The sequence below is a fragment of the Eutrigla gurnardus genome (assembly GCF_963514095.1).
Source record: "Eutrigla gurnardus genome assembly, chromosome: 22".
Classification (NCBI taxonomy): Eukaryota; Metazoa; Chordata; class Actinopteri; order Perciformes; family Triglidae; genus Eutrigla; species Eutrigla gurnardus.
Window position 1 is genome coordinate 2,612,196 of NC_139933.1, and position 26,434 is coordinate 2,638,629.

Genomic DNA, 26,434 nt, shown 5'->3' on the forward strand with positions numbered 1-26,434 from the left:
GGATAGTTAATATTTATTTTTTTCAGGAGGGAGGTCACGTTCAATGTCCAAAATGGGGCGTGGTCACAGAGCCCGTGTCACGTGACGTGACGCGGAAGTCGCCTTTAGAAACTCGCCCCGAGTCGCCCGGAGACGGTAGGCTTGTCCCCGACCGACCGACCGACCGCTGGTCCCCGGTCCGTCTCAGCTCAGAAACGGGAGGCGCCGAGGCAGCTTTCACAATCAGACCGTTCACCGTAAACGAAGGAAGACCCGGTATTTAGTCCGGACCACCGACACGGATCACACGAACCGCGTCATAGTGCCGGTGAGTAAGTTAACAAGCTAACTACTGGAGCTAAGCTACGTGAGCTAGCTCGGCTAACTCATTCACTACTGTATTATTATCATGTATTAATATTTATATGTATATATACATGTGTAGTAGCACGCGGTGTCACGTGTCTGAGACGTTAATACAGCAGCGTCGTACATATATATAACTAAAGTCATACTTCACCTGTGATCGCGTCCTCCTCCTCCTCCTCCTCCACCTCCTCCTCCAGCAGACCCCTCGTCCCTCCGGCTACTTCACCCCGCTAGTGTCATGCCAGTCCTGGCCATGGCAGAGCCTGTGGTCGATCACCAGAAACGGTTCCAGGCTGCTGTGGATGTCATCCATAACCTCCCCAAAAACGGTACGTACGTACACACACACACACACACACACACACACACACACACACACACACACACACACACACACACGCACACACGCACACACACACACACACACACACAGAGCAAGAAAGTCAAATCAAACTTACATTTGTGTGTGTGCGTGTCTGTGTGTGTGTGTGTGTGTCTTGCAGGTTCCTACCAGCCGTCCTATGAGGTCATGCTGCGGTTCTACAGTCTGTACAAGCAGGCGGTGTGTGGACCCTGTACGATACCCAGACCCGGCTTCTGGGACCCAGTGGGTCGATACAAATGGTGTGTTTCTGTGTGTGTGTTTTCTGTGTGTGTGTGTGTGTGTGTGGCTTGTATACTTTGTAAGGTTGTGTTGTTTAAAGGAGTCGGGATCAGTGTCTGGATTAGGGGGAAGCTTGATTCGACACACGGCCTCACAGCGAGGCCGACGGAGGGTTTGAACTTTCTGTGGGACGGTCGCTAACAAATCCTGTCACCTCAGTTTACTTCCAACAGATTAAGAAGGTGCAAATCCTTTAGAGGGAAGGTTCAGGTGTTCTTCTGATGGTGGAGTCTGGTGGCTTTTAAGAGCATTTCAGTTCACTTTCCTGTTGGAAAACAGCTCTTGTTTCTCCAAGCGACCTCTACTGTAGCTAATAATACTCTGACGATGAGAAAACTTCACACAACCACACTTCAAAACAACAAAATACCCCTTTAAATACCTGGCTGTATGCCACGTTGAGCAGCTCAGTCTCATTTTGAGAGTCGACGGAGCAGGTTGTGGTTTGATGGATTTTCTCGTACGCGTTAGGGATGCGTGGCGACGTCTGGGAGAGATGAGCAACGAGGGCGCCATGGCCGAGTACGTGGACGAGATGAAGAAAGTAGCACAGGAGGTACACAACGTATATTTCCATCTACGTTAGACATGATTGTAAAAGTTGTGGCGTCGGTTGAAGATGCAAAAAATATGAATAAATCATGCAATGTTTTGCTCTTAACATTTTATGTTAAGTCAGCTTTTCTTTTAGCTCTCAGATGAAAATCAGCTCCGTGTTCAGATGAAGACGAGCGATATTGACGTGAAGGTTTCTCTGACTCTGCAGGTCATCGACACCATGCCGGTGAACGAGAAGACGGCCTCGCTCTTCCACCACTTCGAGCCTCTCTACCTGGTGATCGATGACATGCCGCGACCTCCGGACTCTTTGCTCACACCCGGAGAAGGTCAGAGGTCAACCTGGAGGCTGAGCTGCCTAACCGGAATGAAACCGCTGACACCCGTAGTTTATTAGTTTATTATTATTAGTCTGCCACCACCATCTGCTGACTGCTGTGTAGACAGACAGAGAGAGAGAGACAGGCAGGCAGGCAGACAGACAGACAGACAGAGAATGAAACATGTACTATTATATTTATTGCATATTGAAAACACACCACTCCCTGCTCATAGACCGTTTGTCGTTCCTGTAGGTGTAGAAGAGGTGAAGCGTGAGGAGATGGAGCAGAGAAGCCCCGAAGAAGACTCTTCTCTCCTAGAGGATCCACATCCAGACCAGGACCTGAACCTGAACCCGTCTGTTGTCGACCCCGCCACGACCTCCATCCCTAATCGTATGTAACAGATGGAGCTGGACTCCCGCCTCTCTCCTCCTGTCTAGAACAGATCTGAGTCCTCATGTTTGTGCTCCTGCAGACTCCGGTGTGTGCGAGAGTTTCGTGTTGACCAGCGACTCCGAGAGCGAGATCTTCTGTGACTCGGTGGACTCGGTGGAGCAACTCGGGAACCTCAAGGTTTACGACCCGCTGACGTCCCAACACGTGTTTTTCACGTAGTTTTAACGAAATCGCGTGACTCGATTTGTCGTTTTCTACAGATTCCGGTCGTCAAGACAAACGGCTTTCAGAACGGCCACACCTCCCCGGAGCCGTCCCCCGCTGAGAGCCATCAGCTGGACCGCCATATGGGGGTCCGCCAGGTGGGAGCGGGAGCAGGCGGGGAGGGGGCCGAGGACGGGAAGGGTCCGGGTCCCAACAGAAGGACCGGAAACAGCGGACAGGACGGCTCCCACCACAACTGGAGAGAACGTAAGCTGCTGCAGAATAGAAGTGTTCAAGAACGGATGAATAAAAACCGATAGCATCTTCGGTTTATGCTGGATGCTGGATAACGGCTCTAATCACCTGTTACCGATCCGTCAGGTGGCGTTCCTCAGGGCAGCCCGCGGTGGGGGGCGCCAGGCGGCGGCGGCGGAGGGGCCGGCCGAGGAGGAGGGGACGGTTCAGAGGGCGGGGTCGAGAGGCTGCATGACACCCAGCTCCAGCAGCAGATCATCCTGGCCCTACGGAGACTCAGAGAGGACATGAGGAGCGTCATGGACCGACTGGAGGTGGTGGAGAGACTCGCCGCCTCACATGTAAGCACCAGGATGACCTCAAACTGTCAATCTCTCTGCTGGCCACCAGGGGGCGACTCCTCTCTGGTTGTATAGAAGTCTATGAGAAAATGGTCCTACTTCTCTCTGCTGGCCACCAGGGGGCGACTCCTCTCTGGTTGTATAGAAGTCTATGAGAAAATGGTCCTACTTCTCTCTGCTGGCCATCAGGGGGCGACTCCTCTCTGGTTGTATAGAAGTCTATGAGAAAATGGTCCTACTTCTCCCAGCTGGCCACCAGGGGGCGACTCCTCTCTGGTTGTATAGAAGTCTATGAGAAAATGGTCCTACTTCTCTCTGCTGGCCACCAGGGGGCGACTCCTCTCTGGTTGTATAGAAGTCTATGAGAAAATGGTCCTACTTCTCTCTTGATGTATTATCTCAGTAAACATTGTAAACATGAGTTTATGGTCTCAATCTCTAGTTTCAAGTCTTCTTCAGTCCAGCATGATGTTCATTTAGTACATTATGGTCTGTTTAGGGTCAAAGGGAAGTGACCTGTCAATCACAAGGTAACCCCGCCCCCTAAAGCATCCCCTGCTTTCTGGTCTGGTGGACTCTAAATGAACCATAATGTACTAAATGAACATCATGCTGGATTGAAGAAGACTTGAAACTAGAGATTGAGACCATAAACTGAAACTTCCATGCAATCACACTTACAACCAGAGAGGAATCGCCCCCTGCTGGCCAGCAGAGAGAATGCATGTTTAAAGCTGACTCAAAGAACTCATGTAGAATACAGCTGTCCTCTTGAACCTGCCTGGTGTTTGTGTTCAACAGGCCCAGAGTTCAGAGTGGAGGCCGTGTCTACAGTGTTCCGCCTCCAAACAGCCGGTAAGAAGGAAGCAGCGTCTCCGCTTCCTGTGATGACACACTTTAAATCAAACGGATAGAAGGAGTGAGGTGTTTCCTTTGTTTCCCCTCTCAGGAGGAGAGGTGGTGGCTGTTGGACATGTCGGGTCAGACCGTCGTCGTCTTCCTGCTGTGGCCGTTTGTGGCTCAGGGTCTGGTCTACCTGCTGAGGAAAGCCCAGCGGAGGAGTCGCCCGTCTCCGTGAGCCGCCGCCGCCGAAGACGTTCAACCCCTCGACCTGCAGCAGTCCCAAGAGGTTTCATCTGAACGGCAGGACAGATCGGATGAAGAGCTCGGTCCTCCTCCGTTGTGAAAGGGAGGGAGAGACGTTTGTGGACTGTCTGTCTGCCTCGGAGAGACCAACCTGCTGAACCTCCCAGATCCACAACACTCACTATAGCACACGACTCTTCATTTCCGTGGTTCTAGTGGGACCAGCTGGCTTCGTTGGTGGGCAGCAGGAACACGATGGGAGCCCGAGATACTGATTTAATTTTCAACCATCGGATTGTTTTCGTCTCCTGTGACTCGGATGATAAAATACACTGAAATGTAAATTATTGTAATTGAGACTGTTGCTGTCAAAACGATGGAAGATCTGTTTTTGAAAACAGTCATGTATTATAGTAACCATAGTAACCCACGAGCTCGAATTAAAAACATCTATATTGAATAGAAGGTTGTTTGGTCGAGTCTTAATTTTAAAACTGCAGCTGTAGCATAATGTGAAATTAAGTCACATATATATAAGTAATAACAAATATAAGATACTTAAAGGATATTTTTTAAAGTCAAAGGTCCTACATTTAAAATTCAGAAAATCACAAACACACTTTTTCCAAAAACAAATAATTTAATATATTATGTATAATAATTATATACAGAGGTTAACTTAACAAGGCTTTGTACAACTGTTACAAAATTGGTCCACGCACAGTCACCCACGTACATAGAGTCCATGCACACGAGCACAGGTAGAGGAGGACAGGCCGAGTGTACGATGATTAAGACAAACATGGAGTCGGACGACGGCGGCACAGTTTGGTTCGGCTTCCGTCTTTTTCAGACTCAACGGGAGCAAAAGAAATACTGGAAATGTGGAAAAAGGAAAATGCAAAAGCATCACTCGGGTAAGACTGTGGTTTTGGATTTAAGGAGGTTATTCAACGCGACTTGTAACCGCTCCCATGGCGACCCTCTCAGTAACACTGACATCTGAACTGCACTAAGTGCTTCGGTTCTCTCTTGGCTGCATACATTTGTACAATTACCCAAAATAGAAAATAAAATAAATGAATTTTGGCATAACTTCTGCATAGCTGCCTGAAACACTTCCCCCGACATACGACGCCCACACAGGGAACAACGATAGGCTTGTGCTGAACACTTTAAAGAATTTGCATATTTGTATACGTCACTGACCCCCCCCCCCCCCCCCCCCCCCCCCATGCACACTGTTTATTTTTTAATCCCACAGAAGCTTTGGCATCACGGCCATGAGTTTTTAGTTTGTCTCCCTTGGATCATTGACGTTCCCTGTAGATCCCCAGGAGGCTTTGGAAGAGCTTGTAGTAAAGTGTGTGTGTGTGTGTATGTGTGTGTGTGTGTGTGTGTGCATATGTGATGTTTGTCAAAGACATCGTCGGTTAAAAACCAGTGGATGAAGATGGGTTTGCCATGAAGATCTCTGCTGAAGTCTTTGCTGGTGTGACGTTCAACGTCTGATATGGCTTTCTCTCATTTCTTTAAAAAAAAAAGATCCCATTTTAAATGTTTACAATTGAAGGGTTTCATTCCAAAATTAGAAATGAAGGGTAAAGACACTATGTGGAGGGTCTGGGAAAATCCCTACTTTGGCACAACCTAGTGGTCGCATCGAGAATAGCACTCAGTAAAACGTGCCAATTTTCAGAATCCGTAAGAGGCTATAATCACGTTGTTTATCAGAGTGGAAGGTTTTCTGGTCGTTTCTGGAGCAGTGGGATGATTTCTAGATGTCAGTGAACGTACAAGTTAAATTTCACGGATCCTACAGGAGGTTTTCCTGAGACATTAAAAACCAGGACCGAGTTCTTGTTAAAAATACATAAGGACATGGATAAGTACATCTACAGTTATTTCTCTAAATTAAGGATTAACGATGAAAAGTTGAATTTGAATGTTAATTTAAGTTTTTTTTTTCATTTTGGAATGAAACTCTGCAGCTGCACACAATGTCAAAGATTATCCTTCACCAGAACTTCAGTGCCAATAAAAAGCCGAGGGGGAACTAAAGCAACATACCGGACACTTTAGGCTTTAGAAGCGGGCTCACGGGGGATCCAGAGGGCAAAGGTCAAGCACTCTGTGCTGCGTTAGTACGTTAAACGACCACCGTGTGGCGCCGCCACGCTCTCGTCTTGTCCCGGGGGCCCAGGGCCGATCTCCTCGGGACCACGGCGTGAGATCCCGGGGAGGTTTGCCCGATCCATCCAGAGGACGAGGAGGGGGCGAGACGAGGGAGGGGCTCCGTTTGCTGAACTGGCCCGGGTCCTACGATCGATCCCAGTGGAACTCCGACACATCCGTGCTGACCTGCTGTTCCCTCGGTGGCTCTGATCACCTCCCCCCCTCTCCTCCCTCTGTCCTCACTCCGGCCCAGCTCCAGGTCCAGATTCATGGAAATAGCCCTCGTCCTCCCAGCTCTGGTCTTTCTGTAGCGGACCGGCGCCGACTGGTTCCAGTCTGGCTGCTGGGTCCCGTGGAAGCTGGAGGACTGGTAGAGGCTGGGAAGCCTGGTGGGGCAGATCCAGAAAGGGACTGGGGGGTGTCCTCTGGCCGGATTGTGAGGCCTCAGGTGGGAAGGAGGACTAGACACGGTTGGGGGTCTTGGATACGTGGCGTGGCCCTGATGGTGTGAGCACAGGAAACGGTTTGCATTTCCTGGTAAAGACGTTCTCCGCCCGCTCTCCTTCTGGACAGCTTTCACACCATTTCCTGTTCTGATCCCCACTTCCTGTCCGGCCTCTTCCTCTCCCGCCGACGGACCTTTTCCCTTCGTGGTCTCTCTGGTTTTCACCTTTTCATCCCTTTTTTCTTTTTTCGGAATGGTGTGCTCCCCCTTGACTCCCTCTTCCTCCCCCCTATCCTCGTCCTCCTCCTCCCCTCCCCCTCCCTCTCCTTCCCCGTAGTTGCTGGTTTTGGGTTCGGAGTCCTCGTCGGCGCCGCCGTCCTGCAGGTGGGCGCTGAGGCATTTACGTTTGCGGGTCACGGCGGAGATGATGGACTTGGGCAGGAAGTCCTTGGCATGCAGGTCCTTCTTGGAGAGCGACGACAGCTGAAAGGGTCAAATAAAAGGTCATTCCATGCGTCATCTTCCAGAATCCAGAATCAAAGGACGAGGGAGGGATTTCTTTCTTACCTTTGACTTAAGAGAATCGCTGGTGGTGGAATCTATCAGAAGGGAGAGATGTGTGTGTTTAGGAAGTGTAAGGAGTGATGTAATCACAGCACACACATCCATCACAACTCCAGCCATTCATCTTTAAAATGCATGAAAGCACAGAATGTCTTAATGACTTAATGTAGAAACATGTCTGGAGTTCATCTTAACCATCAGCGAGTAGTAAAACTATGACAGCCCTAGCAGCCAGACAGCGGGATGATGGGAAACCAACGTAAAGTGACGTACAGAAAAACACGAGCGGGTGAATGAATCAAAGCAACGGAAACACGAAACACAAACACACAAGGAGGAAGACCTGGTCCTACCGAAGAGGCTGATCCCATGTCTCAGCTGGAGAAAAGAGTGCAGAAAGTTTAGAAAGAGTCGTTTTTACAGGCAGAAACATGAGAGTACAGAGATCTACGGGGAACGGGAAAGACTGGGTTAGATGTTACGCTTGGGATCGGTGGTTAGTCGTCATGAAAAGCTCTTTTTCTCTGAGATCCACTAAAAACCTTCCCTGTGATCTTTGAGTGTAAACTAGCGATGTAGGGTTTCAGCTCGTCTCTCCAGATGTTCAAAAGTGTGGGAGATTGTGATATAGTGAGGATGTACTAAATATGTTACATTTCAACATTTTTTTAAGGCTAAAAAAAACTTCATTTCTCAATCTTTGCATTTTTAACAATTCTTAACTATTAATCCTTTGTGCTGCTCGTATGTTGAACTTTCATTTTTAATATGTCCTGATGATGAATCGTCTTGTGTTTGAAGGTTTTATAGCTTTTAATTTTTGATATTTCCTCCGTCTACTTCATGGTTTTGTACATTTTGTTAACACTTATGAACAGCTGAAGTGGATTTGTCTCGTCTGGCGGTGAACGCGCGTCTCTAGATCATGACTTCCTCACCTGATGCCTCCCCCGGCATGCCCGGCCGGCCGATGTTGGACAGCAGATGGTCGATGTTGGGGACGGGCTGCGTCTCCTGCTTGTCCTCCGGGGCCTGCACAAACACACAAACACACAACCCAGACCCACACAGATCAGGATGGAATATTTACAACCTGATGAATGGACCCTGTTGTGACATTGTGTAGGGAAACCCAGCCGCCCGAGAGAGCAGCCACACCTTTATCTTCTCAGGAAGTCTCTTCCTCTTAGAAGAGACGTGAATTGAATCAATGCAAATCCACTCATCTTCCTCCTTGTTCTCTGTATAAACTCTCCGATTTGCCTCCCTCTTGTCAGAGAGGATTTTTATATTTAAACCTCATCTGAACTGAAGAGTTTTTCTTCCACACACAGAGAGAGAAATCTAAATCTTTGGTCCAACATACCATCTCCTCCTTATCCAGCTCTGCGTCGGTGAAGAACCAGTCGTGCTGTTGAGGTGACAGAAACACACACAGTCACCGACGGTAAAACAAAACACATGCTGCAGCACTGGAGGAAGCCACCGTCGGTCCTTACGTGCAGGATGAGGGTCTCCACGATCTTGTAGCGGTCCGGCATGTGGGTGACCATGTCGGTCATGTTGTCCTCCGACGTCCTCACCAGAGTGGGACCGAACACCAGAGCCAGGTTCCTCGGCTCCATCTGTGAAGTTAGATCGACGTTATCACCACGTCTGGCTCCGTGAATCACCTTCTCCTCCTGCCGGTTAGACGTTACCTTGTTCTTCTCGGCGTGATCCGCCACCTTCTTGAGGTGACCCACCAGGAACTTCATGGTGTGATAGTAGTGATCGGGGAGGTCGTGGAGCTGGGTGACGGAGGATTTAAAGAAGATGTTTAAATTAAAATAGAGACAACGGCAGATATGTCTATATCTATGTCCTGTACCAGTTTCTTCATGGTCTTCAGTCTGTCCTCGGCATCTCCTATCCGGTTGGCATCGATGAAGTCGTTGTATTTGTCTGAACACACAAAGAGTTTCACTAACATACAATATAAATGTGTTTCCTTCCAATTTAAAGCAGACTTCAGTCACAAAAAATAAATGCAAATGAGGGTTTAAAAAAATATCCATCTTCATTTAAAGAAAAAAATGTAATATTCATTATCCATCGATGTTTTTAGATAAACCATCCCCACTAACTACACTCTACAGGTTCACTAGGATTCATGCTACGCTTGAGTGTATAATAATAATAAATGAGTGGACGCACCGTCGGTAAACAGCGGCTCGGGCAGTTTTCGGAAGAAGGATTTGAGGAGGCTGCTGATTACGTTCAGGTCCTGCCATCGCTGTGGAGACAGAAAGGATGAAAATAAATCACCTAAAAATGACTCTTGGTACAACCCTAATCTAAGAGGTGTGACTCCAGTTTCCATGTTTTAGACTGGAATGAGTCCTAAAACCAGGAGAAGAGTCAGTGTTTTTGTTCCCTGGCCTTCATCCCTGCAGCACATTTAAAAAGACTCATTTCTGGTGCGTCCCGTATGGAAGCCTGGTCTCCCCGTCTCCTGCCCACCTCCTCAGCAGTGTTGATGTCCATGCCCTTGTTGAGATGCTCCTGCAGGTTGGACACCATGGCGTTGTTCCCCGGCACCCTGTAGATCCCGGTGTAATCCAACCCCGTCTCCTCCACCACACCGCAGCACATCTCCACGATCAGAGGGACGAACTGAAACACGTGGAGACGGAAGAAGAATGGGATGTTTAATGCTATGAGTCACGTCGTTGGTGAAGTTCTCCGTCATGAAACCACTGAAGGCTTTACTTTGTGGTTGACAGCAGGCTGACAATCCTCCAGTCGGACACCGAAAGCCTTCGGACTTCCCGACTTCTTGGACTTCTTCATGATGTTGATGCCCCACAGCGCCTTGTTGTCATCTGGACACACACACACACACACACACACACACACACACACACACACACACACACACACACACACACACACACACACACACACACACACACACACACACACACACACACACACACAGATCCACATTTAAATTTGGTATTTATATCCACATGGAAAATTAAGAAAATAAAGTTCTTCCTCTGTGTTTCAGGACCGTCTGTATAAAATCTCACGGCGATCCTTAAAAATAGCTGTTGAGATAATTCAGGCTAGTTTAGAGACAGACAGACAGGCAGACAGACAGACAGACAGAGAGACAGACAGGCCCGGGTCCCGTCTGTACCCACCGGTCCTGGAGGCTCGGTTCACCGAGGTGTTGTCAGTCTTCGCCAGGAGGAAGGGAGGCATCATCCGATGGGCTCTGGGAGACGAGTCTGGCTTACTTCCTGTCAGACTGCACCAAAATAAAAGAGGGGAAAATAAAATAAATTGAGATTAGAGGTAAATAAGAGGTTCTTTCAGGTCATAACATCTACAATGACTCCTAATTACATAAAGGACAGTTGACTGAATATAAAGTTTACCTGTGTTTTCTGTAGTCGTTCAGCTTCTTGTTGATGAGAGCTTGTCTTGAGAAACCAATCTCCTAGGAAATCAAGAAACAGAGTTTACGAATGTGTGTGTTTGTATGGAAACTCCCAAGTGATGGCGGGTTTGAGGCTCGGACCTCGTTGTCGGTCTTGCTGTTCTCTCTGATGACCCGGATCCAGGCCAGCATGTCGTCCCGGTCCTCGGCCTGCAGCAGGTACTCGCAGAAGTCCTGCGTGGTCAGCCTCAGCGTGTGCTTCCGCTTGGTCTCGCTGTAGGCGATGTCGATGAGGCAGCCGCGGATGCTGATTGGCGGTTGCTCGTCTTGGCCCGGCCCCGCCCCCGCTCCGTGGAGAACCGCCTCTCGCTTGTCTTTGTAGAGGAAGAGCGAATGGGATCGGAGCACGGAGAAGACGCGCTTCCACGGCCGCATGCCGCCGCCGACCTTCTACGACGAGGAAATAGAAAAAACAGGACGTAAACAGAGAGAATCGGATGTCCCTTTGTTGCTTAGCAACTATGACATTACACCTTTAACACTGAGTTAACAGGATATTACGTCAGTAGCCATCAAATGTATGTTTCATATAATGTTGCAGGGTTGAATCCTCCTCCCTCTACTACTCCTGGTACCCCACCCCCTCCCCAAAAATTTAAATAATTTAAATAAGAATAAATTAAAAATGAATTAATAATTAAGTCTAATCTGCTGCTGTTCTGATTGTTCTTCAGTAGAAAAGCAGGCTCGGTACCTTTCCCTTCTCTGTGAGGATCTGCTTGTAATGCAGCCAGCCCTCCTTGCGAACGTCACTGAAGGTGATGGTTCCCAGTTCGGAGGTGGAGTGGCGTTTGGACCGGGCCTCCTCCTGAGCTCTCAGGCTCTCCAGAGACTAAAACACACAGATTAGGAGTATAAATGTGTTATTTTAGTGAATGAATGCCACATAAACATATAAAGAACATGCTCAGTAAACACTCACCCCATCAGTGAAAAAGCTCTTGACCCTTTTTGGTAGTTTTCTGTGGAACAGAAAGCACAGAAGTTACAGAACAGCGTCTTTGTGTGGACGATGGGGGATCAGGACCAGATGGACCCGTATTTAATAAAAGTGTCCCCTGAGTTCTTACGAGAAGACGCGGCCTTCCTCCCTGAAGGTGTTGAGACCTTCATCACAGGACTTGGATCTCTCCGTGGTGATGGCCAACAAGTAAGAGGAGCGGCGACTTTTAATACTTCCTGAAGAGAGAAGAGAGAGTCAGAGAGGGGAAACGAGGAGGGAGGGGCGGGGCAAAGACAGAATACACAATGTATGGTCGAGACACGTGAAATGAGGATGAGTGACTTGTTGGGTTAAACACACTCAATATTAAAGGAATACCATGACAGTTTAAGTTCCTAGTTTTGGGTACTCCCTTCCCCTCCCTTAAAAGTCTTCACTCATAAATGTCATTGTGCTCCTTTAAAATGAGTCTGAGGCTAGACAAATATACCATATATATATATATATATATATATATATATATATATATGTGTGTATATATGAAGCCGTTCAGTATTTGGCGTGGCTGAGTGAGACTCACTGCAGTTTGCAGAACGAAGTCGGACAAAGGGGGAGACGGAGGAGAGGGTGAGGGAGACAGAGGTGGAAGTGAGGTTGGCCACAGTGGAGGAACTGGACACAACAGAGCAGGCTGGCACATAGCAGGCCTGTAGGTCAATGCTAGGACTGGTGGGATCATCTGCAAGTCATCATCACAGGCGGGCGACAGGGACGAGAAATGGTTAAAGACAGTGACGGGACGAGACGCTCCGACTCTGGAGGCAGAAACAAACTCTGACGGAGGTATTTACACGTTAGCTATCTGACGAGAAATACAGGATGGAATATTAAAGCTGCACGTTTCCAGTGAATGTCACTTCAAACAACTGAGCCAATCAAATCGAGTGTTTACACTGTGGACAGTATGAAGGAAGGAACCTGCCAAAATATTAAATACATAAATAAATGAATCCTTAAAAACATGTATTAACTAATTAATTAATAAAATGTGACATAAATTTATATTTATTTATATTTGTATATTATATTATTAAGTCCTTTCATAAGTCACATTGTCTTGCTTTCAAATATTAAAATGAACAGATCATTTATGAGAGTCAAAGCCACGAATATGAAAAGCTGACTTTCAGTTTTGACCTCATCATCATCATTATTAATTATTTCTGACTCCAGAGCCGCTCTGTTTCTGAGAAATGTTGGAGAACACACACACTGGACGTAGAAACATCAAAAACACACAGATTTAAACATATAATACAGGTATAGGACACACACCGACACACACAAATGTAGACAGGGATGGAAACACGTACGACAAAAGCCTCACATATATTTATAGTGAAATATATTGAAGAGCTCTGTAGCAACAGACAACATAATAACGGTTTCTAATATACAAAAGGTGTCTGTTCTCATCAATGAGGTCGTTTATAACCGTGAGAAAGACAAATAATGTAAATTAATATGATTTTTGAGGTACATTTAGTCTGATATCTTCTGTTGCTGCAGAGAAAAGGTCACTAACCTATGAAGGGAATAGAGGACAGGGAGTTGAATGCATGCTGTGCCAGGCTACCATTAGCCCTGTGGTGTCCCCCAGAGACCGGAGACGGGGTCCCTGGTGTAATTTCCACAGCAGGAGGCTCGGGTGACTCCACCCGTGTGGTGTAGTGGGGATGTCGGAGGGCCTGACCCGGGGTTCGGTGGCCGGGAGGCGGCTTCTGCCTCAGCACCACCTCCTGATTCAGGCAGACGGGGGAGACGACCTCTCTGTCCTCCCCACCCAGCCGGACCCTGTCCTCCTCGGCCGCAGACAGGGCCGGGGTGGACTTGGGCCTGGGTGCAGCCCCGCCCTCGCCGTCTGCAGAGCTGCTCCTGCTGCCGGGGCTCCAGTTGAGATGCGGGCCGCTGTAGCCGGGCTCTCGGAAGGAGTGGGCCTGCTTGAGGAGGTGGCCCTTTTTGCGGGAGAAAGAAGGGCTGTAGCTTTTGTAGCCCACCAGCTCTTCCTCCTTCACCCGCCTTGTTTGGGGTTCAGCTACCTGCTGACCTGACTGCCTGCCACTAGGAGGCGCTGCTGAGGGGGCTGTGACGGGGGACGTCACTGGGGTTTTGTGCTGATGCCCTGCTGAGACTCTCTGGTCCTTGTGTTCTCTGAGTTTGACCGTCGGGGGGCCGATGTGTGACGGTTGCTCGTAGCGCGGCGACACCAGTGCAGAGGCCTGCGCCAGCGTTTCCACGGAGCGCCCGTAGTTATGCTCGTACTCGGCGTAGGCCGCCAGGAGGCTCTCCGAGCACGACCTGCTCCCGGGTCCCGATACGCCAGCCCAGCTGCCCAGCCAATAGGATTCGTGGGAAGCAGCCGCCGCCTGGTGGTGGCTCAGCAGCGTCTCTCTCCTGCGTTTCTCCGCAGAGGTCAAGGAGGTCAGCGTAGCTCCGGGGCTGAGGGCCGAGCCCAGACCCAGCTCCGGCAAACAGTCCTGAGATATGCTGCGGTGGCGGGGCGACATGCTCTCTGCAGCCTCCGCCTGGCTGTAGTACCAGTCCGACAGGGCCTGGTGGCAGAGGGTGTCGGCGTGACTGCGGGAAGACGCCGGCAGGCTGCTCTTCCGCGGCGGAGGCAGAGTAGCGGAGGCGATGGCAGCGTTGTGGTTAGCGAAGTGGAAGTCCAGCGCACCGATGGCCGAAGATGAGCGGACTCGGTGCCGCCCTGGAAGGGGGAAATGGCCACTGGACTCCTCGGGACCCCCGGGCCTGCCGGGGGTGGCGGGAGAAGCAGCGGGGGGGCGGTTGTCCAGTGGAGAGACGGCGGGGCCGGGCCGGCACTGCCAGTTGTCCAGAGGGCTGTGGGGGGCGGCGGAGCCGGGTTTGGTGGAAGGGTAACAGAGAGGCGGCGGCACCGGGAGGTTCTGGGCCACGCCGGCGTACGGCTCGTTGCCCTTCAGGTAGGCATCCTGGGAGTACGCCTGAGGACGAGAGGCCGAGGACACAAAACATGAAACATGACAGGAAGCAGGAAAGATGGAGGGGACAGCTAGAGGGCAGACTGAGGCAGACGCACCATGCAGCAATATAATAATAATATCTGATTATACAACCAACTCTGGGACCTTTTATTACTGCAAATGTATTCCTTCTTTATTATTTATTCCTATTTCAATACACAATAGGCGTGGGGTGATACACAATATTATCGTGATAATCATCAAAATATTCATAAAACTCTGAAATAAGTATCTAAAACATGCTGGAATTACTTTACATTTAGTAAAGAGACATTTTAAATGAAAAATAAACTATTTTAAATAAGGTTATCATAAATCATAAAAAGTATCCCAGCATAAATAAACAATAAATACATTTTCTGTGTTTTTGATATTCAATAAAGGACATTATTCTATCCTGCACTGATTCATTTTATTTCCCACTTCCCTGTATTTCCATATGTTGTTCTGATAATAACAATAGAAACGTTTCTGTTCATGCGTTCTCATAAACCCGTCTGCACTAACGAAATAAGGGAAGAAGAGAAAATAGAAGAAAGATTATACTCACACTTACCAACTGCAACACGTCCTCGTCTTTGGGCATGATGGAGAGCTCCAGAATGTTTTCACTACAGCAGAGATCACAATATACCAATGAATCACAGCTCGGACATAGAAATGAGCCGTACTGTACACCAAACAGCCCGTCACCCACCTGTTCTGGATGAGTGTGATCACCTGAGAGTAGGTTTTCCCCAGAATGCTCTCCCCATTCACCTTCACCAGCCGGTCCCCTGGTGACACACATATCAGAATAAACATGTGTTGAATGATGGGGTTTGGCTGTAGAAGTAATCATGCTTTTCATAGAATAAAAAATTTACATTTCTGTATTTTTCTTGTGCTAAACCACCTGCATATCTAGCTGCTTGGCTGAGAGGAAGACGACGACTACATGGATGCTCGTTTAGAAGAGAGCTTGGTCCACCTTTACCTATATTTGCTAAAGGGTGTAACAGTTCATGTATTTGTACCGGACGTTTTCCAGCACAGGACGTTCGGTCCAGTGTGGGACATCCTTTCGGGACGCCCTGTCAGCTGTTTATGGCTCCTAGTTTTACAGTTTTTCCATCGTACGTCTTTACATCGTCTACCTGTACACAGTCCAGCTTGTTGCGCGGGGCCGCTATCTTTGACGCTCTTCACAAAGATGGTGTCCATCGGCTCCAAACGCACCGAGTGCTGACCACCTGCTTTAAAAGACAAACACAATACAGATTAGGGCTCCACACATAACATTTCCTGCACTTGAAAATATCAGCAAAAAACCCACAAAGTTGAATCAGCTCCACCTCCACATGGAAACATAAAGTGCCGCCCCCACACATCCGGATCGGGTCGTGCATTATAAAAACACAATAGATACAATGAGATCCTAATGAGTCTCAGAGGCCCGTAGAGACCCTGATTTATCAGACTTCCAAAACACTGGGAAACACTGGTAACGCCAGAAGAAACACTCACCCTTTCCAGTTGCATTTCCATTCTCTTCATCCTGTGGGAGAAACACAGAGTTAGAGGCGAGGAGGACCACAGGGAGGCGCTGCTCCGCTCCAAGTCAACCCATAGACTGTATAGAAGAAGTTTACGTAGGCATCGGTGTGGGGACTACGGTTCTGAAGCCACACGTTCGGCATTTTGGCCTTTGCCATCTCGGAACCAGTGAAGGAAGTGACCATATTTGGACTGTGGAGGAGCGACGGGTGGATCTGATGAACAAGTCATCTCAGTAGCTAACCATACAATCAAGACTCCTTTCTACAACCAGAGGAGTCGCCTCCTGATGGTCAGCAGAGAGAATACAAGTTTAAGGCACTTCAGCGTTGGCTTCACTTCTCAGAATCAGAGGGTGACACCTGATTCAACCCCACGCCTCCCAGTCCAGGTCTGACTGAGTCCAGCTGACTGGGCAGTTTGCTGACTGACTGATTGACTGTCATATGGTTCTGTCTGTCTGTCTGTCTGTCTGCCTGTCTGTCTGATTGGCAGGTCTGCTGGCTGGCCGGGTCTATCTGGAGGCTTTGATGCCTCGCTGAGTTAGCTCATTCCTGACCTGGACACACAATAGGGGCTCTGCACACGGACTGAGGGTCCACAACACCGAGCCCTCTCCAGACCAGCAGGACGTCACCGCACTACTGGACTACAGGACCCATGAGTGTTTGCAGCTGAAGGCTGTGGGCCAGAATGACTTACGTGGTTAATGCACCTTGAATGTGCAAACAATAATAACTTTTCCATATGTGGGATATAAACACAGCCCACAGACACCCTGTTAAAGTGGGTGTAAAGGTAAATATTGATATTAAACAACGACAGGTCTCTTTAAATCTCTCTAAACACGGCTACTGTCTTATGTTCTTGTGGTCCAGAGGATGCAGATTTTACAGTCAGTGAAAATAATAGAATAGAATTTTATTTAAATAGGGAAGATACGGTTGACATAGTTCAATACAGAGAGTTTATAGCTATTGCTAGCTTTCAAATCCCTAGTTGGGCTTGTATGAGTAATAAAATAATCAGCTTAAATGATATAAATGATCAACACAAACTATTATTCCACATGGAGTTGTGAACACATGAAGAGAGGGTGCCGCTCACCTTGAGGCTGTGGTGGGACGACTCCGGCGGGTAGACGATGAAGTGGCGCAGAGTGAAGCCGAATCCCTGCGAGTTCTTCGGGACGAAAATGGTCCGTGGTCCCTGCCAGGACACGCCCTCCACCTCACCCGACGACAGCGGCCGGCGCCGGTTCTCATTGGACGACACCATGCCATCTCTCCGTCCTTTAGCCTATGGAGAAGATGAGGACGGAACAAATGTTCAGAACAACAACAACAACAACGCGTTCGGCGTCCAAAACGAAACACTTGACAAAAGTTCACCATGCGAATCTTCCGAGGAGAAGTGGAACGCCGTGTGGAACGCCGTGTGGAACGCCGTGCGGGTGGATGAGGTTCATTCACCGAGCTCTGCCCAGATCTGAGCAGCGCTGAATCAAACCAATGCCAGGAATGTCACAGAGACTTCCTCTCTCTGCAGAGGAAGCTCCATTTCCAACAACAACCCCACCTACAATCACATTTATTACCTCCAGCTCCAACAATGGAAGAGTTAAAAATATATGCTGTCTATTAATATACGATCGTGATTAGAGCTCAAACACTGATCTGGAAACTGATACGTCTGAAGGCATCAGATCCATCATGTCTGACCTTGATTAACGCCTGGAAACTGACTTATCTACGTAACAATGATCTTGATCGTTCAAGTGGGGCGTTAAACAAGAAAATATTCGACCACCCTAAAAGCACACACTCTCATTGTACACAAAAAACTCTCGAACCCGACGATGCCAAAAACAACAGGAAGTCTGCTTCTTGAGACAGGAAGTGGATGGCGGTGATTTGGGGAATTCTTTCGGCTCCACGATTGCGACCGAGCAGAGATCGTAGGAGACGCATTCGTTCCAGATTAAAGGGGGATGCCACCGAAATTAACGATTCCAAATCTGTTATTTCCATGGAAGGTTTAGTCGCTGGACTCTCAAAGCCAGAAACCAGTGAAGTTACGATGCCTTCAGGACAAATCAGATTTTTCCCACTTGAAATTTCTAACTTTCGAACTTCAAACTGATGTTTCTTTGGCCATTTTTAACGTTTTACCAAAATAAACCTCAGAGCAGAAGATGACTTTTAGAGATAACTAGCTTCCTAATAACAACAGGTGATATTTCACACATGGGTGAATGTAAACATAGAGGTGGGATGCTGCACACACACACACACACACACACACACACACACACACACACACACACACACACACACACACACACACACACACACACACACACACACACACACACCTCTTACTCACCCACCCACTCATTCGCAGTGTGAAATGCCGACATGCCACAGTGTGTTTTATTATTACATTGAGCACATCATCTTTATTTTAGGCTCTTTAATTAAATATGTGACTTCATGCTGAGTATTTACACATCATCTGAACAGAAACTGTGGTTCCTGCTGTGTTATGTACCATTAGCTGTTAGCTCTGTTAGTTGTTTTAGACCCGTTAGCTTGAATATGCTGTAGTCACACAGTATTGGCCAAAGTTAAATGCTGTCCAGAGACAAAAAACACCTTCAACAGTAGAAAAACACCAATCTCCTACTTTTATAAACATCCATGAAAGGATCTTAAACAGAGAATTGATGAGTAATATTGTTTCTCCCTCCTGGTCTAGATAAGAGTCTTCAGCTCTATTAACGTGGGGCCACTCACTCATTTACCTCCTGGTCTCCTGCACTAGTCATGGAAGAAGACTCCCCCTGCATACACACATCAGATAACACAGACGTATACCAAACCCAGCATGCCAAACATACACATCCTCGATGCAAACTTCAACATTTGCTGTAAAAGGCCGACCACACACACACCCACATGAATCAGCCTCGTCTTCCCCTCTGCTAGTCAACAGGCCCCCTCAGTGCTGCGTTACATAACACCTTAAGGAGGCACGGAGATATGGCATAACACACACCCTCCAATGAATCAAACCCCACATGCCGATTCACCCTCCAAACTGGACACGATGACAGGCTGGTTAATAGCTGCTCCGTGCAGCCCCTTCATCCAGAAACCCGACTTATATTCACCGCTGACGTCGGGAGCAGCGACGTCAACTTTGAGCTCGAACCAGGACTGGGTGGTCACTAATGGCGTCCTTCTTTAGCACTAATCAGAGCAGACAGGGAAGGTTAAAGCAAGATGGCCGAAGAAGCATCCCGGAGGAAATACACCTGTCCACAGTCATCAGATCAGACAGGAGATGAAGAGCCTTCAGAACAATGACAGATATGGCGTTTTTTAGATCTACATACAACGATGGACCACAGGCTGATTTAAAACCTGGTCCAGGTTTTAAAGCATCCCCTGTTTTACGGCCTGTTTGACTCTAAATGGACCCTAATTGACTAAATGAACATCCAGAGGTGCTCGGTGACTTTCACCAAGCTGCAGCAAGACACGTCAAATGGTTCACTACAGCTGGATGAACCCGAAATAAACTATTTAGCTGTGATTTAACAGCAATAAACAGGTAAAAAGGATGCTGAAATAACTCCATAATGATGACAATTTATAAAAAGTGTGAAGTCATGCTTTGTTAGGTCTGTCTGTGAGAGGACAGGCAAACAACTTTTAAAATGCTTGTATTCTGAATGGAGTCTGGTTGATGGTGCTAAGCCATGCTAGCATTGTAGCTGCTCCATCAACACTCCAAATAAGGTCATCTAGACATAAATACAGCAGTTGTTTGGACCACAGACAGTCTCTGGTTCCTCCACATAGTCTGGTCTGGTCTCTGGACTAATATGAGCTACTATCTAGACCTCTAGGGGACCACAGACAGTCTCTGGTTCCTCCACATAGTCTGGTCTGGTCTCTGGACTAATATGAGCTACTATCTAGACCTCTAGGGGACCACAGACACAGGAGACAACATTTGTTTCATCAAATTTCTCGTCTTTGCATTGATCTCTGTCTGCATCCCAGCTAATAATGACACTGTTTCCCACTCTTACCCAGGACAAGCGATGGCGCTGTATGACCCTCCGGGAGCCCCGTCTCCGTGGCGATGTGATGGGGGTCGGGCGCGGGGAGCCGTGCGGTGAAATGCCCCTTAGAACCGCCAGCCAGATACAGCGAGGTTCGGCGTCGCTACAGTCCACGCCAACAGAACACTGGAATCGCCACTCGTGGCCCGACGGAGCTGGAGCAACACCCGACACCCTCAGCATAGCACCGCCACATTCATACGTCTACGCAGCGAAACGCACACAAACACCGGGGGCCACGACACTCCAGACCCCACAGCTGAGATATCTGGTCACCTCCGCAGGATCTCTGCCCGACACGCCATGGCCAGAAGCATCAAAACACAATCACAATCAGGGCTGGGGATTCAGAGCACCAAGTCTTGTGAATTTGTAATCCTTGAGTTGATTTTATCATTCATTCTTTCTTTGTTTGTTGAATCTCAAACACAGATGGTCAAACCATGACATCCACTTCATTTGTCATGTTTTGTCTGATTCTCTATGTTGTCTTGAGCATTTTTACCAATCTGTGAAGTAAGTTTGACTTGGTCACTTTTTAAGGATGCAAAAACAGCCGTGAAAATCTCAACCTCTTCCCGTCTTCTTTCACCTTTCATTTCGTCCAGTTCACAGTTCTCGGTGAGGAATTCCTACACTTTAACAGCATCCTGGCTCTTTCAATGTGAAGCGTCATTTTGAACAGCAATTGGTCCCGGTGTAAGTACAGTGGCAGCGTACGAATGTCAACTAGTCCTTTCAGAGCTGATTCGTCCCGCTGTCAGGAAAAAAAAGCACATTTCCCTGAAGTACCGGTCGGTTGGTTGTTGCTGCTGCTGCTGCTGTGAGAGTCGGCTTAAATTCAGCGCACCGTCCCGGACCAGTTGAATTCTGCTGCTGGACCAGTTGAGCTGAGACGGCGGTTTTGTGGTCCGATCCAGATTTTTAGGCTTGGATACGATCCCAAGCTGCTGCCCAGAGATCCTGCGTGTCCCCCTCCATGCTGTTTAGTCCAGCGTCGGCCGTGGCTGACTATCTTTACTGCTGTCTAAGTATCGTCCAGCCTCCTCTCAACCCTGACATGCCTCCCCCTCTCTCTCCCCCCCTCTCTCTCTCTCCCATGGGTATATTTGCTGACATCCCTGCTCTCTCTCCCCTCTCTCTCTCACATTCCTCTCATCCTTTAGCTACACAGTCCAGCCCATTGGTAGAGAAGCATTACTCTGTGTGTGTGTGTGTGTGTGTGTGTGTGTGTGTGTGTGTGTGTGTGTGTGTGTGTGTGTGTGTGTGTGTGTGTGTCCCTGTCTCCTCCTTTTAGTCTCACAACCTGCTGGCTGTTGGTAACCAGGCTACACTATGAGCTGTGTGAAAACAGTTATTTCATTCAATGATTAGTAGATCAGAACAACAAGCAATTAACGATCAAGCAACGATCTATTATGCATCAGCATCATGAAAGGAAAACTCACATGGTTCACATTTTATATTATTAGTGTTTTCTATGAATTACAACCTCTAGTTCTGAAAAGTGAAGCCAAAGCTGAAGTGCCTTAAACTTGCATTCTCTCTGCTGGCGCCGTAGTGTTTCTGTGAGATTATAAAATAAATATGTGTGCTTTTTGAATACGTCTCTGGAGCTGTCGGCCCCTCAGTCCTCTTCTCATTGACACCTGAGAGCAGCCAAAACGACAGACAAAGAGAGAATGAGGATAAAGAGGGAGAAGTGGGACGTAGAGACGCTAAAAGAGACTGACGTCCATGCAAACATCACCCAGCAGCCTCCGCAGCTCTCGCCTCACCATCCTCCCCTGGCTTTTTTCTCTCTCCTCTGCACTACTTTAGTTTCAACTTCTCCACAAACACCCTCTCTTCCTTCCTTTACACTCTTCACCCTGAATGTAAAACAAAACCTACACAGCCAAAGAGCGAGTATTACATCAGTGCATGCCTCTCCTTTGGAGGATTGCATGTTCAGTCAGGGCAAAAAGAGCGTTTTACTGACTGTGAGGACTCATAATAATGGAGGACAGAAATAACATAATGTGATGTATGAGTCAGAGGAGAATAAGCATCTGTTCTGCCCTGATGTTTTAGCCTCGGCTTTCCGAGGACTCGACGGGAGCTCAAGGCGGTCACCGCTGGTCGGAGGGCGACAAAGAACGAGATGGCTGTGAGGAAAACTGCTCATCTGTGGCTGTCGGTTCAGTTCATGTTCACAGACCAAGGCAGAAATAACCTTTAACCATTCAAATCACATTCAAAATTCAATAAAAATCGTGTTGGAGATATTGTCAGATATTGTAAAAAGTGACCTTAAAATTGCAATCTCTCTATTGGCCATCAGGGGGCGACTCCTCTGGTTGAAAAGGAAGTCTGATTGCATGGAAGTTTATGAGAAAATGACTCGACTTCTCTTGATTTATTATCTAAGTAAACATGAGTTTATGGTCTCAAAGTTTCAAGTCTTCTTCAATCCAGCAGGATGTTCATTTAGTACATTATGGTCTAATTAGAGTGAAATAAAGCAGGGGATGCTTTAGCACGTCTACTTTGTGATTGACAGGTAGCTACCAATGCAGTTAACGAAGACTCTGCTGTGAGAGTATAAAGGAAATAACACACGCGAAATAAACATAAATCTTGTTGATATGCAAATGAAATTCAGCCACTTCAGTTAAGTGAGTTTTAAACTTCTAAATGTGATGCAGGGGTCAAGTGAAGTTAAGAGGACGAGTGGGAAGAGAAGAAAGGTAAATAAAGAGCTGTCGGCCAGAATCTCAGTCTGAAAGGGAGAAGACACAGAGAGAGGAACGACTCAGCAAGTAAGAGGAGAGAAAGACGATCCCTGGAGGGCAAAATCACGTCGAGTAAACTAAGTGTGGGGAGAGCAAAATGTCCATTTAAGAACCCGTTAGAGGGGAAAGTCTACCAAGATAAACTAAACTAGAGCTAGAGAGGATAATAGAGACCAGACCAGACTATGTGGAGAAACCAGAGACTGTCTGTGGTCCCTCAGAGGTCTAGATAGTAGCTCACATTAGTCCAGAGACCAGACCAGACCATGCGGAGAAACCAGAGACTGTCTGTGGTCCCCTAGAGGTCCAAATAGTAGCTCACATTAGTCCAGAGACCAGACCAGACTATGTGGAGGAACCAGAGACTGTCTGTGGTCCCCAAGAGGTCTAGATAGTAGACCACATTAGTCCAGAGACCAGACCAGACTATGTGGAGGAACCAGAGACTGTCTGTGGTCCCTCAGAGGTCTAGATAGTAGCCTACATTAGTCCAGCTAACTATGATTTTGCTTTAGAAGTCAAAGGTGTTACTAATTAATAGTAAAATACGTTATAGTAAATGAGAACATGAACTGGTTACATACTTCTGTTACATACAGTATGTATGGCTGAAGCCTCTCTTCCTTCTAAAATAATCAGCTTCCTGTCCTGAGAAAGACCAGGAAACCTTATGCTCATATCAAACATCCCATTATAATATACTGGGAGTATTTCAACCATTTTTTTGACTCCAAATCCAACCTTCTGACTCAGAAATGTTTAAAGACACTCATCTTAACACTACTCAGACACAGCAGAGACACAGAGAAAACGTCATTCCAACTTACAGCCACAAGGGGGCAGCACTGCATTGCAAAGAGCAGCAAAGAGCTGCACACAGAACAGTCCTCTTCACAGTCACAGTCTATACAGCACATCTTAAACAGGCATGCTTGTCCTCACAAACAAAACCTACATGTAAACCATGATACAAACAGACCATAAACAACCCATTATGTCATGTTTAGTTCTATTAGAGGTCTCAAACAAGTCATAGACCATCAAGCAAACACAAAGAAAGCTCATTGAACATTAATTTAATGATACTATACTATGTATGTATGCATGTATGTATGTATGCATGTATATATATAGATAAACATGGCTCTGCACAGCTTCCTGTCTGTCACATCAATAAGCACGCTGGCTAACTTGGACCCCGAGGTATAAATCTATCTATAGTTCACCGACTGAAATGAACATGCTAACATGAGTAAGGACGGTGTCTGGAGGCATGAATGAGTATCAAAGGAGAGCACATGCACTCATAATGTGTCTCTGACGAAAGCAGACCAACGTCTCTAACTGACCTATTTTTAGTCAGCTGTGAAAATCGTTCTGAACTAAAAATAACCACAAATTCATTTATTTGAACTGTTTTCATGTGAGACAAAGCTGCTGCCACGAGGCTGGTCTGAACAACCATCATCTAAAACACTAAACACATTATATTGTCTCTTTATAAGAAGTAAGAAACCAGTCGGCCTGTAAACGTATATCACTGCCTGCATATGACCTGCTCTGAGATCAGCTTGCTCCTCAGTCTCCACTAGCTTTACTGTAGACTAGCGCTGACCAGAGACCAGCCCAGGAACATGCATAAGGCCATTGTTCTGCATTAGACAGAGGCTCTATGTGTCTGATGGAAGAACGCAGCGCTAGAAGAAAGGAAGGAAACAAGAGCGGAGGATACTACACTGACAGAAACATCGATAACAAGGCCTCAGTAGGATTATTGTTCCGTACCAAAAACCAGTCGGACACACTCATAGTCCAAATATTTGCTTCCTTTTTCCATCCACGCCAAAAAATACACCATGAAGCAGGGGTTCCTTTAGGGGGCGGGGCTACCTTGTGATCGACAGGTCGCTACCACGCTACCAATTAGCTACTAAGATGACGTTAACACTGTAGCTGTAAAGTTAACCTTGAGTTATGATGCTAGCTTCACACCAGAATCCAGATGGATCCAGACCCAGTAAGGTTCTGCTGCTTGTGTTCATCGGATCCACCCGTCGCTCCTCCACACTCCAAATATGGTCACTTCCTTTCACTGGTTGTAACAATACAAGATGGTGCCAAACTCAAGGCTTCAAAGCCATAGTCCACAAACAAGTGATTGGAAAACTCGTAGTGTCCTAAAACCAACAGAATCCGGTCTACGGAGGGACCAACCACAATATGCATCAGCTGTGGAAACACTACATCAGTGTCACAGAGAGAACTCCAGAAATAATCAACATCAGCTGTGTGTGTGTGTGTGTGTGTGTGTGTGTGTGTGTGTGTGTGTGTGTGTGTGTGTGTGTTTGTGTGTGTGTTTGCCCGTTATGGGCAAATCCCCATTGACACAATGATGAGATCTGTTGCCTTGTTTTGAATCTGGTTAGCTGCATTACTTTGCTCTGCCTTCCACCGAGCTGGCAAGTTTGACAACCGTCTATTTTGGGATCCGTGTTCGGCTCAGAAACACGATGAAAACGCTGAAATCAGTGGATGACGGGAGACTGAGCTCATCGTCTTTGATGTTATAGGAAAAAACGGCCTAAACGGGGGGTTTGGATTCATCAGAAGTACTTCACACTGGATAGCACATACGCCCGAGTATTAATACACCATGAGACAGTTCAGTGAGGTACCTGATCCCAAAAGCACAGAGCAGCAGCTGGGTGCCCAGATGGGTCCAGACCCTCCCCCCCAGAGATCCAGCTGGAGGGGGGGGGGCATGTGTACAGCCATCCACACTCACACAGAAACAAACACACAACGTTACGAGCAGACAGCAGCAGTAATTGACTGCAGCTGATCCCTCCTGAGCACCACGAGACCCTTTTTTTTATCCGTTTCATTGATCTGTTTCCACCCAGTCGTCAAAGTGAAGCCAACGCTGTAGTGGCTTGAACTTGCATTCTCTCTGCTGGCCACCAGGGGGCGACTCCTCTCTGGTTGTATAGAAGTCTATGAGAAAATGGTCCTACTTCTCTCTTGATGTATTATCTCAGTAAACATTGTAAACATGAGTTTATGGTCTCAATCTCTAGTTTCAAGTCTTCTTCAATCCAGCATGATGTTCATTTAGTACATTATGGTCCATTTAGAGTCCAC

At 47.5% G+C, this 26,434-nt stretch overlaps 2 protein-coding genes across 13 annotated transcripts in view; one reads left to right on the forward strand and one right to left on the reverse strand.

The window, feature by feature from the left end:
• The first annotated feature begins 554 nt into the window (after positions 1 to 554).
• acbd4 (acyl-CoA binding domain containing 4) lies at positions 555 to 4,614 on the forward strand. The gene is made up of 10 exons (XM_084040486.1): positions 555 to 677; positions 852 to 972; positions 1,484 to 1,568; positions 1,779 to 1,899; positions 2,146 to 2,286; positions 2,369 to 2,466; positions 2,550 to 2,760; positions 2,875 to 3,089; positions 3,891 to 3,944; positions 4,039 to 4,614. The coding sequence occupies exons 1-10, from the start codon at positions 587 to 589 to the stop codon at positions 4,165 to 4,167; spliced, it is 1,266 nt and encodes a 421-aa protein (XP_083896612.1). The 5' UTR covers positions 555 to 586; the 3' UTR covers positions 4,168 to 4,614.
• A 1,099-nt stretch (positions 4,615 to 5,713) lies between these two features.
• The window catches only part of LOC311033201 (rho GTPase-activating protein 23-like), a 39,206-nt gene continuing 18,485 nt past the window's right edge, over positions 5,714 to 26,434 (reverse strand). For 2 of the 12 annotated variants that reach the window (XM_084040462.1, XM_084040460.1), the window contains exons 2-24: positions 17,495 to 17,686; positions 16,358 to 16,388; positions 15,988 to 16,086; positions 15,549 to 15,627; positions 15,402 to 15,462; positions 13,375 to 14,812; positions 12,370 to 12,528; positions 11,917 to 12,025; positions 11,769 to 11,808; positions 11,541 to 11,678; positions 10,928 to 11,236; positions 10,785 to 10,846; positions 10,548 to 10,654; positions 10,111 to 10,223; positions 9,862 to 10,014; positions 9,556 to 9,634; positions 9,230 to 9,303; positions 9,060 to 9,149; positions 8,859 to 8,984; positions 8,726 to 8,770; positions 8,298 to 8,391; positions 7,363 to 7,394; positions 5,714 to 7,278 (exon numbers count right to left, since the gene is read on the reverse strand). In XM_084040462.1, coding sequence (XP_083896588.1) covers positions 6,325 to 7,278; positions 7,363 to 7,394; positions 8,298 to 8,391; positions 8,726 to 8,770; positions 8,859 to 8,984; positions 9,060 to 9,149; positions 9,230 to 9,303; positions 9,556 to 9,634; positions 9,862 to 10,014; positions 10,111 to 10,223; positions 10,548 to 10,654; positions 10,785 to 10,846; positions 10,928 to 11,236; positions 11,541 to 11,678; positions 11,769 to 11,808; positions 11,917 to 12,025; positions 12,370 to 12,528; positions 13,375 to 14,812; positions 15,402 to 15,462; positions 15,549 to 15,627; positions 15,988 to 16,086; positions 16,358 to 16,388; positions 17,495 to 17,686 — 4,584 coding nt within the window. In that variant the 3' untranslated portion in view covers positions 5,714 to 6,324. Of the gene's footprint in view, positions 7,279 to 7,362; positions 7,395 to 7,712; positions 7,738 to 8,104; positions 8,227 to 8,269; positions 8,392 to 8,725; positions 8,771 to 8,858; positions 8,985 to 9,059; positions 9,150 to 9,229; positions 9,304 to 9,555; positions 9,635 to 9,861; positions 10,015 to 10,110; positions 10,224 to 10,547; positions 10,655 to 10,784; positions 10,847 to 10,927; positions 11,237 to 11,540; positions 11,679 to 11,768; positions 11,809 to 11,916; positions 12,026 to 12,369; positions 12,529 to 13,374; positions 14,813 to 15,401; positions 15,463 to 15,548; positions 15,628 to 15,987; positions 16,087 to 16,357; positions 16,389 to 17,494; positions 17,687 to 20,486; positions 20,739 to 26,434 lie in introns of those variants that run through there. The other 10 variants (XM_084040453.1, XM_084040458.1, XM_084040456.1 and 7 more) reach the window with 10 other exon arrangements.

Excerpts from the sequence above, each read along its gene's own strand:
- acbd4 (XM_084040486.1), top strand. The coding sequence starts at position 587 with ATGCCAGTCCTGGCCATGGCAGAGCCTGTGGTCGATCACCAGAAACGG. Across the intron at positions 973-1,483 it reads CCAGTGGGTCGATACAAATG|GGATGCGTGGCGACGTCTGG; the intron begins GTGTGTTTCTGT and ends CGTACGCGTTAG. Across the intron at positions 3,945-4,038 it reads GTTCCGCCTCCAAACAGCCG|GAGGAGAGGTGGTGGCTGTT; the intron begins GTAAGAAGGAAG and ends TTCCCCTCTCAG.